We start from the raw sequence: 15,435 nt of genomic DNA on the forward strand, positions 1-15,435 counted from the left end.
AAATACAGTACTGTATATTGAGATGAACATGCGTGAGAAATTCCAAGTGGAAGGCGGCTTGTCTCCCTGCAGCCTAGTGGCGTGTATTGTCGCGTGTGGTCATTTCTGGCGACCTTCAGACCTCCATAAAGACATAAAATCATGAATGTTGATGTCTGGTTGAACATAGTTTGGCTCACATGTTTCCAGAGACAACGTGACATGTTATGTTTAAGTTTATAAGAAGATGAAGAGTACAAAATAATGGCGACCAGTGAGCAATCAGCAGGTAAGTCAAACTCTGTGCCTATGTGAGAACGTTCAGAATAGTCTTTTTAAAATTTTTATGTCAAACCCTGAAGTTGCTGTCAATAGTTGCCAAGTGCCGAGCCCTCTGTGGGTGTGACACGGTAAAGAATGTTAAACTAATGCATGTACTAGCATACGTACTGGTCATACAGGTTTTGAATGCTATGTATGTATGTTTTTTCTTTGGGATCATGATTTCATGACATTCATAAATGTGCCTGTATTCAGTTTAGTACTGTCATACAGTTGTACCGGTAGTCAAATTTTCAAAAACTAAGTATAAGTTTAGCGAATGTATTACTTCTGCTATATTGTGTATTCTTTTTCAAATGTTATACAACTAGCTTATCAAATATATAATACAGTATAATGATGCGAATTATGATAACTATTACTGCTATTATTATTCTTTCGCTGGCATCGGGCCAAAACCTTGTACCTCCAAAATGGTCACTTTTCAGCAGCCCCAAAATATGGCAAGTTTACTCAACCATAAGCATTGCATCCTGAAAGAGAGCAAGCCTTTCTCAAGACTTTCAAATTGAATGAATGTAAAAATGGGGCTATAAAATTCAACTCACACATGTGGTACCAAAAATGCTTCCTTCCCAAATGTTTTTTGTGTTCGTCTTAGTGGACGGCTGGCGTACCTCCCAGTTGAAGCTGGTCCTCCTCGGAGGCAGGAACTCGGGGAAGAGCTCCCTGGGGAACCTCCTCCTGGGCAAAGACGAGTTCGCCACCAAGGAGAGGACGTCGTGCTTGCGGCGGCTGGCCCAGATGGGCGGGCGCTGGCTGACGGTGGTGGACACGCCCGGCTGGTGGTGCGACTTCGGCGTGGACGACACACCCCGCACGGTGCGCCGGGAGATCCGGGGTAGCGTCCCCCTGTGCTCCCCGGGACCCCACGTCTTCCTGGTGGTGGTCAAAGCCGGCTCTCCCTTCACGGAGAGGCGACGGCGGGCCCTGAAGGAGCACGTGGGCCTGCTGGGGCCCCGGGTGTGGCGCCACTGCCTTGTGGTCTTCACCTCGCTAGGTGGGCCCCAGTTCAAGGGGGACTGGGAGCTCCTGGGGTCGGAGGCTCTGGGTTGGCTGAGGAATCAGTGCGGACAGAGGTGTCACCTCGTCGACTTGAGCGATGGAAGTGGAGCCTTGGAGCTCATGGAGAACATCCAGAGATTGGTTGCTGCCAATGGATACAAAGTGTTTGAGATGGAGGAGAGCGTCTGCAGTGCCATTGCAGAGGAGAAGAGACGAGTGGAGGAGGACGCCCACGCCAGGTTTTTGAACATGAAAACTCACAGGGCCTTTATGAGAGGTAAGCATCGCAAAGATGGGTTTCAAACCCGAGTAAGAAGCCAAGGGTAGTGTTTCAAAGTATAGTTGAAAACAAGGGTTAGGGTTTTGGGCAAGACTAAAGGGTTTCAAGCCAAGGTTTGGGCTCAAGGTAAGGTTTTAAGTCAGGGCTGGGGTTTCAGAGCAGGTTTCAAGACAGGGCGAGGGTTTCAAAGTACTTTTTCAATCCAGGTTCAGAATTTCAAACCGAGGTTAGAGTTGGAAATGAAGGTTTCGAAACAGGATTAAGGGATCAAATTAAGGTTTCAAGACAGGTTTGGGGTTTCGAGGTAGGGTTTTAAGAGAAGGTTAGAGTTTTCAAATAAGGTTTCAAGTGAAGACTAAGGATTCAAAGTATGGTTTTGAACCAGGGTTTGGGTTTTAGACATGATTTAGGGTTTGAAGCCAGGATTGGGATTTCAGCCAGGTTTCACTCCTCAAACCAAGGTTAGAGTTTTAAATTACGGTTTTTGTAATCAGGTTTAAGGGTTCAAAGTATGGTTTAAAGACAGGTTTAGGGTTCTAAACAAGATTTATGGTTTTAATCCAGGGTTGTGGTTTCAAAGTATGACTTCAAGTCAGGGTTAGGGTTTCAAAATAGGGCTTCAAGACAGAGTTAGGCTTTCAGATTAGGATTTCAAACCTGGTTAGATGTTCAAATTAGAGTGAGAGTTTGAGCGTAAATTGTGATTTCAAGAAAAGATTTAAGGTTTCAAATCAGTCCACTGATTACAAAGTAAAGTTTCAAAGTTGTTGTTTCAAATAGAGTTTAAGGACAACATTAGGGTTTTAAATCTTGTATTGAATATTTCCAGAGCGTGCTCGCCCTCTGCCTGACATGAGAATCGTACTGCTGGGAGCCAAAGGTTCCGGAAAGACATCTTGCCTGAACACCATCCTGGGCCGGGAGCAGGGACGGCAGCCCTCAGGCAGGACGGCTCGCTGCGCGGTGGGACGAGGCGCAGCCTTCGGGAGGCAATTGACGGTGGTGGACACGCCCGGCTGGTGGATGAACTTCTTCGGCCACGAAAGCGCCGCCTTTGACCGCCGTCAGGTCCGGCTCGCCCCCTCCTTTTGCGCCCCGGGCCCGCACGCCTTCCTGCTAGTGGTGCGTCCGGACCGCAGCTTCTCGGAGACCTACCGGCGGGCGGCACGGGACCACCTGGAGCTGCTGGGCGGGGACGTCTGGAGCCGGGTCATGCTGCTGTTCAGCTTCGGCGACTGGCTGGGCGACACGGCCGCCGAGCGCCACGTGGAGGGCGAGGGCGAGCCTCTGCGGTGGCTGGCCGAGCGCTGCGGGAATCGAACCCACGTGCTCAACAACAGGACCGCCGGTGACGGATTCCAGGTGAGGGAGCTGCTGGGGAAGATCGAGGAGATGGTGGCGGGCTGCGGCGGCGGACATGGGCGGGCTGCGGGAGAAGAGGAGGAACAGCTGGAGATGACGATGAGGGTGGAGGAGGCGAGAGCCGCGGAGCGGAAGATGAAGACGGAGCAGCAGAGGAGCGAGGCCAGGACGCACCTTGGTGAGACGACCGTCACATTACAGCGGTTCATTGATTTACGGTTATGAAAGCATGTACAGTGGTGTCTGGAGATACAAGTCACCTGACTTTTTTTTTTTTTTTTTTTCCAAGATACGGTCCATCAGAACGATTTTTTTGCTTTGATGTGTGAGCCAGGAGTTAGGCAAATAGTGAACCATTTTCCAAAAAGAGGCTTCTGGCTGTTAACTGCCACTCTCAAACTTATTATTAGACAAAGAGAGTACACATTATGCATTTAAACAGCCGCCACTAATACCGAAATACAGTAAATACATTTGAAATAAACCACAAAAGCTCATGTATGAAAATTAAAAAGGACATTTTTGGAAAGCATTCAGTTTGATTTGATTTCATTAATGAAAACGTTTTTAAAATGTTTTAGTTATTTCGTTAGTTTTTCGTTGACTATAACAACCTTGGTCCACACGTTTTCAACAAATTATCGACCATTCTAAAATATTGAAAATGGGTTGCTTTCTTTGACGATGCAATGGTAATGGTTGAACAAGCATGCCGTTTAAAATTTTTTTTTAAAAAATCTTTTGAAGTGATGATTTTGGTGGTACAAGGATTCTAACCGACGCCAGCGTTATTTATCCTTTGCAAAAAATGACCAATATTATTATACCTCACTATGTCACTAAAAGTAGTATGACTCATTGGTTTGTGAGACTGTATTATACTGCCCCTTGGTGGCCAAGTCAGGAATACCAGAAGGAACAGCACAATTAATTAAATTGAAGCACTAAATCATGTTGCACAAACTGATTCTTAAAATCAGTTTAATTATATTACCCTTTGTTTTATATAGGGTATAGCATACTAGTACATTATTATTACTTGCATGTAATAATACACTTAATATACTGCTTATGATAAGTTGCGTTCATTAGCCACCATGCGGTGCTTGTATCTTGAATTTTTGCTTGCTCGCAAGTCAAAGCAAGAAAATTGGTCAACTGGAATTAAAACATTTTAAAGCAAGGTCACTCATATCCATGCAGTACATTACAGAACCTTTTACAACAGTGTTTGCTTGGACTCACTCAAATCAGCTTTTCGATGTTCCAGACAAGGCCCCTCGCCTCTCCCAAGTGACGCTTGTCTTAGTGGGTGTCGGCAAAACAGGCAAGAGCTCGTGCGGCAACACGGTGCTGGGCCGCGACTGCTTCCGCACCGACCGCCCGACCACCTCCTGCGTCCTTGGCCAGGCCCGCGTGGACGACCTGGTGGTGACGGTATTGGACACGCCGGGTGGCTTTGCTCAAACTGCCGGCTTCCTAAGGAGGTCGCCATCCTGTGCAGCGCTGGTGGTGGTCAATGCCAGCGCCGCCTTCACCGAAAGTCAAGGAGAAGCCTTGGAGGCGCGGCTGGGAGGGGTCTGGAACAGGACCGTGGTGGTATTCAGTCACGGCGACTGGCTGGGCGACACGGAAATTGAACAACGGCTGGAGAGCGAGGGGCCGGCGCTGAGGGGGCTGGTGGACAAGTGCGGGAACAGGTACCATGTGTTGGACAACAAGCGGCGAGGGGACGGCTCGCGGGTGAGACAGCTGATGGCACAGGTGGAGCGAATGCTGGTGGCGGAGCGACATGCAACCGCAGAATCAACAGTGTCACCGAGTGCCACGTTGCACAAGAATCCAAGTTTGATGCCCAGTGATGATCAGCTTCCAAATTCCTGTGAGTCCTTTCAACACAACAACAACAACACAATGTCACAGACATAATTAGGGTTTCAAATGAGGGCTTCAAGCCAAGGTTGAAGTTGGGGTTTTCAAAATAAGGTTTCAAGCCCGGGTTAAGTGTCAAGACAGGGTTTTAAGAATGGGCTATGATTTCAAAAAATGGTTACGGTTTTACATTGGTGTTTCAAGCCAGGTATAAAGTCTCAGATTAGGGTGTCAAGCCTGGGATACGGTTGCAAAGCAAGGTTTTAAGACAGGGTTCTCATTTGACGGGTCTCGAGCTTTGGTTAGGGTTTCAAACAAGGTTTTCAAACAAGGTTTACAATTGCAAGTAGAGTTAGGGATTTGAACAAGGACTAGGGTTTCAAATTTGGATTTCAAGACAGGGATAGGGTTTCAAACCGGTTTGTATTTCGCAAGCTGGTTTCAAGCCTGGCTTAGAGTTGCAAAGCAAGGTTTCAAACAAAGAGTTTTTCAGTCTTAGGGCAAAGATATCAAATTAGGGTTTAAAAATGTTTGAGCCACACCCATCTCACAATAAACTTGTCACTTGCATTGCAGTGATGTGCAGTGAGCCTTCCACAGAGTGTCCCTCAGTGGACGTGAGTGAATCTTCATCATCTGACAAACAAGTTGCGCTTCCGTCCGCCACGTGGAACAGGGGGAACGCCACTTCCCATTTGCTGGACTTGCTTCAGGACAGATTGCAATCTTTAAGAGTCAACGTACCAGCGTGGCTCCACGTTGACCTAGCTAGCCTTCCCATGATGCTCCTGGTGCTGCCGTCACCCCGCCCGGGGCCGCTTCTCGACGGGCACGCCCGCCTGCAGCGCTCCCTCTGTAGCCAGAGCGGAGACTGGAGCAGCCTGGAGGAACTGGAGGCCTTCATAGACTCGTATTTTGACACGCTGTGGGAGCGACAGGCGTTAACTCCGCCTCCGCCTCCGCCCGGGCCCGAGGGTGCCGCCGCCCCGCGGCCGGGGGAGCTCCTGCTCTCGTCCATTGAGAGGAAGCTCTCCAAGCTGGACGTCCTGGAGGAGATCCGGGAGGACCTGGCAGAAGTGCGGAGGAGCCTGGAGCTCAGCTGTAAAGTCATGCAGGAGATCAGATGCAAAAATAAACACCAGTGAAAGACACTCAGCGGACACAACATTAGGCACACATGCACTCCCCCCCCAAAAAAGTCGGATTCATGTAACTATATTTAACATTCATTTATTTTGTTGGGGTTTCAAGGCTAGGTACGGGTTTCAAATAAGCAAAATAAAGAAAGTTCAAGTCAGATTTAAGTGTTTCATGCCACAGAATACAAGGTCCCAACACAGGGTTAGGGTTTCAAATGACCGTTTCCAGCCTGGGTAAGGCTTTCAAGCTAGGTTGAGGTTGCAAGTAAGAGTTATTGTTTCAAATTGGGCTTTCAAGCAACAGTTTGGGGTTTAAAAGTAGGGTTTCAAGCCTGGATTGCAAATTCAAGTTAAGATTGGGGGTTTAAGCCAGTACTGTACCAGCATTTCAAAAGTAAGGTTTCAAATTAGGGTTCATGTTTCAAGCTTGGCCTAGGTTTTTACATTTTTTTTTTTTTTCAAAGATTAGGGTTTCAAAGTAGAGTTTGAAGTCAGAGTTAGGGTTAGAAATGAGGAGTTCGAGTCTAGTTTAGAGTTTCAAAGCAGGGTTTCAAGACTGGGTAAATGTTTCAAGTTAAGTGAGGTCAAGCTTTAAAATGAAGGTATCAAGCATAGTTTTGGTGTTTTCAACAAGAGTCATGGTTTAATGCTTGGGATAGGGTTTCAAGTAAGGACAAAAGTTTCTAAATAGTGTTTCAAGCCTATGTTCGGTTTATAAAGTAGCTCTTAAAACCCGGGTTTAATTTAACAATATGTTTATTATTATGATTGCATTAAGCTGTTCCCAATATTTTGTTCAAGCGTATAGAATCATCAAAATCACTTTTGTACAGGCCGATTTTTTGATACCTATTGTTTTGGCTCATAGAGAAGTATGAACAAATTTCTCCCGCAGGGGGTGCTGTTGCATAAGTAGTCCAGTCAACTGCCTTCTGCTTCCGAAGCGAACACGCTTACATTTAACATGAACAAATATTGCACAAGTGAATACAAAGACAGCTGGCATCCATTTACAATTATTACAGCTTTCATTTGGGATTGTGTGGAGACACATTTTACCCACCCACTCACACACACTAGATGAAGGAGAAAAAAAAACAAAACAGGAAAAATAACACTTCATCTTGCATATATTATTGTATGGTTTTCCAAAGAGGATGCACAAAAACTATGCATTGTTGTCAGAGGAATGTATGTATTGTGACTAGAGGATTTATGCCAAAGTCCATTCTGAATCTATTGTGTAATTTCAACCTCAAGAAATGTTATTGGGGCCATGCACTTCACCTCCCACTCATTGTAATAAACATAGTTACTGCATCCTTTATCTGAAATAACAACATGATTAAATGCATACGGTACTTTTCGGGGTGAATAGGGCATTTTTTAGCGTTAGTACAGTATAAGTATTTGCTTAACATTGTTAAGATAAGCGCAACCAACGGAATGGATTACACACTTCTAGGCTGGAAGGGCTGTATAATAATGGTATAATAAAGTAGGGCTGCAACACACCCACACACACACGTGCACACACACACCTTTGCTCACACATGGACAGTTGTCATCATCATTGTGTCATTTCCTATCACTGGGGCATCTTGTCTTTTTGCCCCATCTCTCCGCATTCCCATTTTCCCTGCAGATCTATATTCATCCCCCTTTAAATCACATCACAGTGCCCACATCCTCCTGATACAATCCCCACCCCACCCCCACCCGCCTCTCGTTAGGGTGGTCCCACTGCCTAGAGCAAGTTTAGAAGGGATGAATCTCCTCTCCCTTTAGTCTCTCCACGGAGGTTCCCTGCAACTTATCCATCTGCATTAAAAAGCGAGAAAACGCAGTGGCAACCTGCTGATTCCCTTCTGTGGTGGCCCCTGGACAGTCGGAAAAAAAAAAAAAAGAGCCCAGAACAGCAGTTTGACTGATCGAAAATGAAATTGGGTGAACGTGTATTATAACAGGATGCGAACACATCCAATTGAACAGAAAGTCAGCCATTTTGTTGTGAGGCAGCCATTTTGGTCGAATTAGTGCCCCTTGAAAAGTTAGAAAAAAATGGCCCGCGACACCGGTTGGACCAAATAACACAAAATTCGATACACAAAAATGTCTCAAGGTCCCATGCCCGGAACATAAGAAGTCAGCCATTTTAGTTTGATGTACCAGGAGCCATTTTTGGCGAATCCCAAAGCTTGATGAACTCTTGCTAGGGAATTAGCTCAAAAGATCCCCAAGTATCCGGGGTAGATGGGTGACCCTTTTTTTGCCAGCACAGTGTCAAAGTTTTGATCATTTTGAAAATTTGACATGAAAAAGGGTCTGCACTGGCCTGTTCATTGTTAACTGAATGAAGGTAGCAAGTAAAGTCATAATGGAAGCAAGTCAGAATGCTAATTTCAGAAAGTCTGGAAAACAGCCAATCTCAGCAGTGTTAACAATTACTGTGGAATGCTTGGGCAAGTTTTAATTCTGAACGTCACGTGTTGACTTGATGATGGTTGTCACAAGTAAATGGGCTACACCACCTGGCCAACGCACATGTACACACACGCACACACTAACACACAAATGAGTCCCCCTTCTGCGCTTCCCTAATCTACGTCTGCCATGGAGTGCCCACCATCAATCCAGGAGAGGGGGAAGAAAAAAAAAAAACGTCAAGGGCAAAGATCAGGAAACAATTAAGTGAAATAACTACCCTGCGACCAAGCAAACAGCGTGAACGCGGCTAAGTCATTATGCTGACAGGCGGAAGGAAGCCTGCAGATGCTGACACAGCAATTTAATGTTGGCATGTCACTATTAATGTAACACGACATCCTTGGCGGAGGTCATATTGAAACAGTTAAAGTTGGACAATTTCAGATTGTAACGTGTATTGTTAAATATAGCTTAGCTGGTAGCTTTTTCCAAATATTGCAACGCATGCTACCTGCAATTGTACAGTGCATGAATCGGAACTGACTTCTGAACTAAGGTTAAGCTAAGTGAAAGTCATCTATGAGGAAGGCCTGTTCCACTGCAGAAAATCTGCGATAAAAAACTATATGAAAAAAATTATTTTAGAGTGGTACCTCTCTCACACGTTTAAACATTTTAGATCACATTTCCGCCTAATAAACCACAATTTTAGAACTTTGCAATTGAATTTGAACACCCAAAAAAATCGATTGAATTTTTGTGAGCACATCTGCTCCATGGATCCGAATCAGCTGCTCAATTTTTTTGGGGTGCCCTTTAAAACTTCTTCCAAGAAAACATCTCTTTGAATGCCTGAGTCAGATTCGATTTAATCTGTTTCCAATAGACAGCTCCTTTCTCTTGTTGTGTAAATGCTTCGTAAAAACATGTCTCACTGCGCAAGAATATCTCCCAGGGGGGGGACATTTGCATGTCAATTTGCTCCCGTCTCTCTGTCCCAATTTGCTTGCAGTAAAGTATTCAAATTTTTCTCTTTCCATGGCATGACATGGGAGCTTGGCTAGGTGAAGATCCAGGGCCACTTTCAAGCGACAGCCAAAGCCCGGCTGGTAGACTGAATCACTACAAGGCAAAGGCACTATCATGCAGAGTGAACGACTCTCCATAAGTTCCACTAACAACCCAGGCTAAACTTAGCTACTCCCCACCATACAGGGCTTGTCCCTCAGTCGACATGTATGACTTTAACATACTTCCTTGACACCAAAGTATTACCAGGGGCAGTAAAAAAGTAATTGAACTTAACCTACCAATAATATCTCTTTATTTGAAAATAAAAGTTGTGTTAAAGCCTGCCAACCATTTTGAAATGAAGTCATCGTTGGTTCCACGGGAAAAAAAAATGAATTTGAATTTGTGGGATTTATGTTCATGCATAATATGTGTTTTAAAGCATTGACTGCATAGTTAATACATGTTTTATGATGCCAATAATTTGAGTGTGGAACGGATACATCCACTTGACATTTCTTACAGGGAGTGAAAGTCACGTCAACTTTTGACCTGGAAGACCTCAACCGAGTGTGGTTCAAAGTTCAAACACTGAGGAAGCATAAATAAAAAAAAAAGCCTCGGCGGCGTCCATGTTGCCGTCTGTTTTAAATATACGTGAAATACGGCGAGAAAGACTATCCGTATCATCATTCTACAATGGGAGCTAATTCATCGCGGGCTTCCATTCCGTCTCCTTTGAAGGCCTGACACCCGAGCTTGGAAATTGAGGACGGGAGCCGGGCCATGAATTTGACAACGTAAAGATGCCCCGTCGGGGAGAATCCCCTCGCTCCCCCTCGGCGTGTCTGCCTAACATCCTCGCGGCTTATAACGTCGACGCTTCGTATCCATTCGCCACGGATGAGTGCGTCTGGCTCGTCCGTTGTTACTGGGAAGCGTAACTCGGGCTTCCAGACCGGCGTAACCATTTGCAGGTGAGCCCCCGCCGTCACCCGTCCCCATCTCCCCTCTTGGCCCGTGCTTCAAGTCCCTGGCAGAGAGCCGTGCAATGCATGCTGGGTGCAACCAAAGAAGAAGAAATGGCTGTGTTCCATTAGTGCGCTGTTCCAAATGGCAGCAGGTGAGGACTGTTTGTCTGTGAAGATTCTCAACATCTGTACTTTATATGCACAACGTGATCACTAACACATTCCTTGGAATTTTTCAGCTCTGATCTTGCAATCTGGTTCATGCATTTTTGTGCCTGTTTCAGGACATTTAACTGTATCTGTACAATCCACCGAGGCGCAATACAGAAGCTGTGCAAAAAGAAGTGTTGCCAAACAATCCTAATGTGGATCGCTACCAAATTTGACATCATGTTAGATACAAACCCGCAAATGCGTACCCGTCAACCCCGGGGTAAATATTTTACAATTGTATATAAGATGAATTACATTAAAATAAATTCCTTTGTGTCAATCAAAACAGAATATGATTCCCTTTGCAGGTATACCTGATGAAGTGACCAGTGGGTATTGTAACGATTTCAGGAAGCGGCTGAAGGTCACTCAGAGGTGCTCGCGGGGGGGGCCAAGGTTTCTGAGAAGTAGATGCTGTCCTCCAGGGATCAATATGGATCTCGGCCATGTAACTAAATCACTTTTTCTCTGCAGTTGCCCGTGCCAGGTGGGGTGTATGGCGGGGGTCGTCGGTCGCCTGGTCAGCAAAAAATACAGTCAGAGTCATGCGAAAACAGTTAGGATTTGATAAATCCCCAATTGAAATATTAATTGCATTCATGGCCTTAAAGTCCACGTCAAATTGCAAATTTGACACACCACAGAGAATAGTCCTGTGAACAACCCAGGCAAATTTGAATGCTTAAAAAATTGCATATATAAAGTAAGCATAATTGTTCTATTAACCAGATGAGGAAAAAATTGAATGGCTTTTTGATTTTAACTTTTTATTTTGTAAGTGCACATTTTATCTTTAAAGCTTTGAAAAGGAGACAAGTGTTTTTGACACAAATTTCTGTTGCACTGTATTTGGGTCCGATTTGAGACACAATAATAAAAATATCATCAATTCATGACTTTTACATTATACAGGAGTTAAATATTTTGCCTTTTACTAGAGTATATTTTTACATCTGTATTTCTACTCAACTAAAGAGTGTGACTGCTTTTGCCACCTCTGCATACAGTTAAAAACAAACTTGACAAAACCTGTCACTGTCTCCCTCTTGTGGCTGGCGACGGTACTGAAACGTGCATAAATCAATGACAAACTCAACTATGCAGGATATGCACAACACATGGAGCCCTGCTGGCTGCATGCAATACAACACATATAGATCATTTTTTCCCCAGCCCATTTGAACGTATACTATTTATGTACCACATATACATTATGCAATTGTGTTTGTATGCTTTTTCCTTTTCTTTTTTTGTAGACACAAAGACATCATTCTCATTTGTATGCAAGTCAGAAAGCGTCGTTGTCCAACTTGCAAAGTCCTAATTTGAGTAAATATTGTATGCAAAAACACTTCTCGTCCACAATTATAAAAATCACGTGAAAACTGTAAGTGCGGCGGTAACCGAGCGTGTCTTCTTGCGCCTCGTGTCAAATGAGTTCTTCTCCGCTCCGTTCGCAACCTGTCGTAAAGCGAGGAAGGGAGGCGTGTGCGCGTCGTGACTGCAGCGGATCTTTATTACCTCCCTTCCGTGCACCTGCAAGGGAGGGCGAGAGGCAAAAAGAGAGGGGGGTAGGGAGGAAGAGAGCGAGCGAGAGTGAGGGGGGACTCACTTCTCCTCCTCTTCCTCTGCATTGCACTTGCATCCGAGCCTCACTCCGGACAGGACACTGCTGCATCTCCTCCTCCTCCTCCTCCTCCTCCTCTTGATGCTGCAGTGAAGAGAGCAAAGAAGACAAGTCAATTTGGGATGAAAATGAGAACATAGCTCCTCTTCTTCTTCCTCTTTGCATTTTTTTCGGACAACACGCACAAACAGGATGACTCCCTTTCCCGTGCTTGTGATCATGTACGCCCTGGTGAGTACCTCGTCACTTTTTATTTTGGAGTTTGAGTGACTTCTTTGCTACTAGCATGCCTCAAAAGGACCCGGGCAGGACAACGCATGCGTATACAATGTGTAAGGGTTTAGATTGAAGTGTGGGTTGGGGGGGGTCCCAAAATGGATCCCGTGGCAATTTTCTTCGGCGTCAGCAAAATTGACTTTTTTGAGTGACTTCCACTTAAATTCATTGAATAAGTGATTCCCAACCGCTGTTCCGCTGCACGTTAGCATGCTGTGAATTTCAATTAAAGGGGGAGTTAAATGATATCACTTACACCCCCCCGACCTCACCACCTCCAAATCCTCATTATTATTACCTAACAGTAGGACATGATAAAAATGAACAGCTGTCTTTGCCCCCATCTTGTACCCCTAATTCAATATACAAGAAACCAGCACGCCCGAGAAAGAAACAACCAATCAGAGACGCATGCTGACCTGTTACCTGGTTTCGGTGATTATCAAATAAGAGGCACAAAATGGGGCGAGAGAGGAATGATTTTCTTTTACCGATCATTTAAGTCATAATGAGTATTTTAAACATGATAACAAGTGCTTTTTTAGTGTGTGAGTCGGGGGAGCTGGGCGGGGGTTGGGTCGGGTGAGCTAGCAAACTCCCTCTGTAAATGATGAAGCAAAGTTTGTGGGGGGGGCTCTGAACGTGTCAGTGGCCCATTTGTCTCAGAGTTGGAAAATGGATTTGTTATTTATGTGCAGTATACAATTTCTGTATGCTATGGAAAAATTTGATATATTTTAGCATGTGTAACAGGTGTAAACTGTCTAGTGGGGGCCCAAAATGGGTCATTTATTCAGAGTCTGAAATTGTTGTTATCACCACTTTACGAGCAGTACATGGATACGCTATATATGATGGACAGTATTTTAGTGTATGTGGAGTATATGGAAGATTTGGTTTCCCAAACTGTTGATTGCTTGCCCAAAAGTGGTCACAGGGCAATTTTCTCAGGGTCCACCAATGGATTAGACTGACTTGACACAACCCTAAACCCATGGCACTTGTGGAACATATTGTTTTATCATTAGTTTTAAGTGCAGAACTGTAAGTGCAGTATACACACACGGTATGTACAGTATGTGGATGTTATGGCAATGCATGATATATTTTTTTTTAAGTGTGGCAAACCCTGCTTTATACCTGGTGTCCATGTACATTTTGTTTCAGATTTATTTTACACATTCACACATTACAACATAAGACAAAGACAATGACATTCGAGGCTCCCCCTCAGTCCTAAAAAAAAAAAAAAAATCAGACAATTTTTCTCTTTGTTGTGAAGTTAATTAAATACTATATGGTAACATATTGTAAAACAGTCAAATGTACTGGCTTTTATTCATATATTTATTCTTGTAAGCAATAAAGGACCCCAAAAAGTTATTCATTATAAATATTCTTTAAATGAATAATTAATCAGAATCTGAATTTTATTATGCCAAATATTATAATCACAATATAATTATATAAGCCCATTTAAAAGTCCTTGATTTTATAGTTGATTTATACATTTAACTTATAATTAACTTTTTGATTACATTTGTATTTATCATAGTTTTTTAAATGATATATTTGCTCTTTGAAGATAAAAAGGTGCTTTTAAATTTTTCAAAGGACTGCAGCACTCATGAGTCATGTGTCACGTTCAAGGACTGTCTGAAATTATGGTTTTCCTCACACAATTTATGCATGCACGCATCAGGAGGAGCAACAAAGCTTCTCAACCGGCGTCCCTTTAGTCGCAAGCCGCACGCTTTCCCACTCAGCTCAAGTTTGCTGGCCCTCCGCGGATGGAAACTCATCAGAGTGATCGCTGGAGGACTTTTAGAATGACAGTGAAGCAGGCGCGCAGCAGCTGGCGGAATTGGTGCGGCCGCATTGCCAACCAGCTGTGCTGTGACAGCTGGCCCAAAGGACAGCCACAGATTCAATTTAGGAGTAAACCTTATCCCCCTGCTTCCCACCTGCTCACACCTAAAGTGAGCGTGAAATCAGGGTGAAGCCAAACAAGCGCACCCTAAGCTCAAGCGGAGGAAAAGATCACTTTGGAAGGAAGGGAGCATTGTGCGGCCTCAGGCTGCAAGTTTGCTTTTATGGAGAAAAGTCAGAAATGTGTAAATTAAAAAAATAATAAATAATCATCAGACCCGCAGGGGAGTGTTAAAGTACAATGTTCAGAAAAGTTCCAAAATGGCATTTTATTCATACGTATCAGACAATTAATCTGTTATCAGATTTTCATTCTGCCACACGCTTAAAAGAAATTGAGACAAAAATAATCCATATTGGGTAAAAAATGGATCAACCCAACTTGTTGGGTCAACAAGGAACCGAGACAACTTTTTGAGTACAATGACAAAAGTTAGGTCAAATTAATAACCCACAAAACAACAAAATTTTTGGATTATTCATTTTTGGCTAAAATGGGAATGACCCAACTTTTTGGGTTATATAACCCAAAAACAAGAATCGACCTAACTTTTTGGGTTAAATATATAACCCAAAAAGTTGAGATCGAATGAATAACCCACAAAAATGTGTTGTTTTGGATGGTTACATTAACCCAAAAAGGTTTTTTCGGTTAAAATTGTTTGGTGGGTTATTCAATTCACCCAACTTTTTTGAGTTACCCGGTGGTTATTTAAGTTAAATAACCCACAAAGTTGGGCCAAATAAGTAACCCACAAAAATGAATAGTTTTCTGGGTTATTCATTACATTAACCTTATTCATCACATTAACATTAACCTAACATTTAACCCCAAAAATTGTGTCAGTCCCTTTTGACCCAACTCTTTTTACAGTGCAAATATCGGAATCGGACTTAAAAAAAACCATAACAAAAAAACAAAACATATCGGTCAGGCCTGTGTTTCAACACCTCATACGTTTGTCAGTGAAAGACATTAATTAACATTAAGACGTTAACATT

The 15,435-nt window shown here is 43.8% G+C and overlaps 3 protein-coding genes across 4 annotated transcripts in view; 2 read left to right on the forward strand and 1 right to left on the reverse strand.

Moving 5' to 3' along the window:
- The first annotated feature begins 243 nt into the window (after positions 1-243).
- Positions 244-5,985, forward strand: LOC147134503 (GTPase IMAP family member 8). Its single transcript, XM_086056160.1, has 5 exons — positions 244-268; positions 923-1,603; positions 2,436-3,146; positions 4,239-4,850; positions 5,417-5,985. The coding sequence occupies exons 1-5, from the start codon at positions 244-246 to the stop codon at positions 5,983-5,985; spliced, it is 2,598 nt and encodes an 865-aa protein (XP_085912286.1).
- LOC147134504 (uncharacterized) overlaps positions 964-15,435 on the reverse strand; it is a 229,640-nt gene continuing 215,168 nt past the window's right edge. For both annotated transcript variants that reach the window (XM_086054778.1, XM_086054779.1), the window contains exons 8-12: positions 12,214-12,312; positions 10,916-11,118; positions 5,585-5,939; positions 4,214-4,857; positions 964-3,032 (exon numbers count right to left, since the gene is read on the reverse strand). The gene's annotated coding sequence lies outside the window, so the exon portion shown is untranslated. The remainder of the gene's footprint in view (positions 3,033-4,213; positions 4,858-5,584; positions 5,940-10,915; positions 11,119-12,213; positions 12,313-15,435) is intronic.
- ngfra (nerve growth factor receptor a (TNFR superfamily, member 16)) overlaps positions 12,243-15,435 on the forward strand; it is a 29,588-nt gene continuing 26,395 nt past the window's right edge. Inside the window, exon 1 of the mRNA XM_086054774.1 lies at positions 12,243-12,459. Coding sequence (XP_085910900.1) covers positions 12,421-12,459 — 39 coding nt within the window. The 5' untranslated portion in view covers positions 12,243-12,420. The remainder of the gene's footprint in view (positions 12,460-15,435) is intronic.

The sequence above is a fragment of the Filicampus tigris genome, chromosome 16 (genome assembly GCF_054856515.1).
Source record: "Filicampus tigris isolate MCC_2025a chromosome 16, RoL_Ftig_1.0, whole genome shotgun sequence".
Taxonomy (NCBI): domain Eukaryota; kingdom Metazoa; phylum Chordata; class Actinopteri; order Syngnathiformes; family Syngnathidae; genus Filicampus; species Filicampus tigris.

What these genes read in the sequence shown, in the direction of transcription:
- LOC147134503 (XM_086056160.1), top strand. Translation starts at nt 244, where the DNA reads ATGGCGACCAGTGAGCAATCAGCAG. An exon ending in CGAGGCCAGGACGCACCTTG is followed by an intron (nt 3,147 to 4,238) that starts GTGAGACGACCG and finishes TCGATGTTCCAG; the next exon opens with ACAAGGCCCCTCGCCTCTCC. An exon ending in TGATCAGCTTCCAAATTCCT is followed by an intron (nt 4,851 to 5,416) that starts GTGAGTCCTTTC and finishes CTTGCATTGCAG; the next exon opens with TGATGTGCAGTGAGCCTTCC.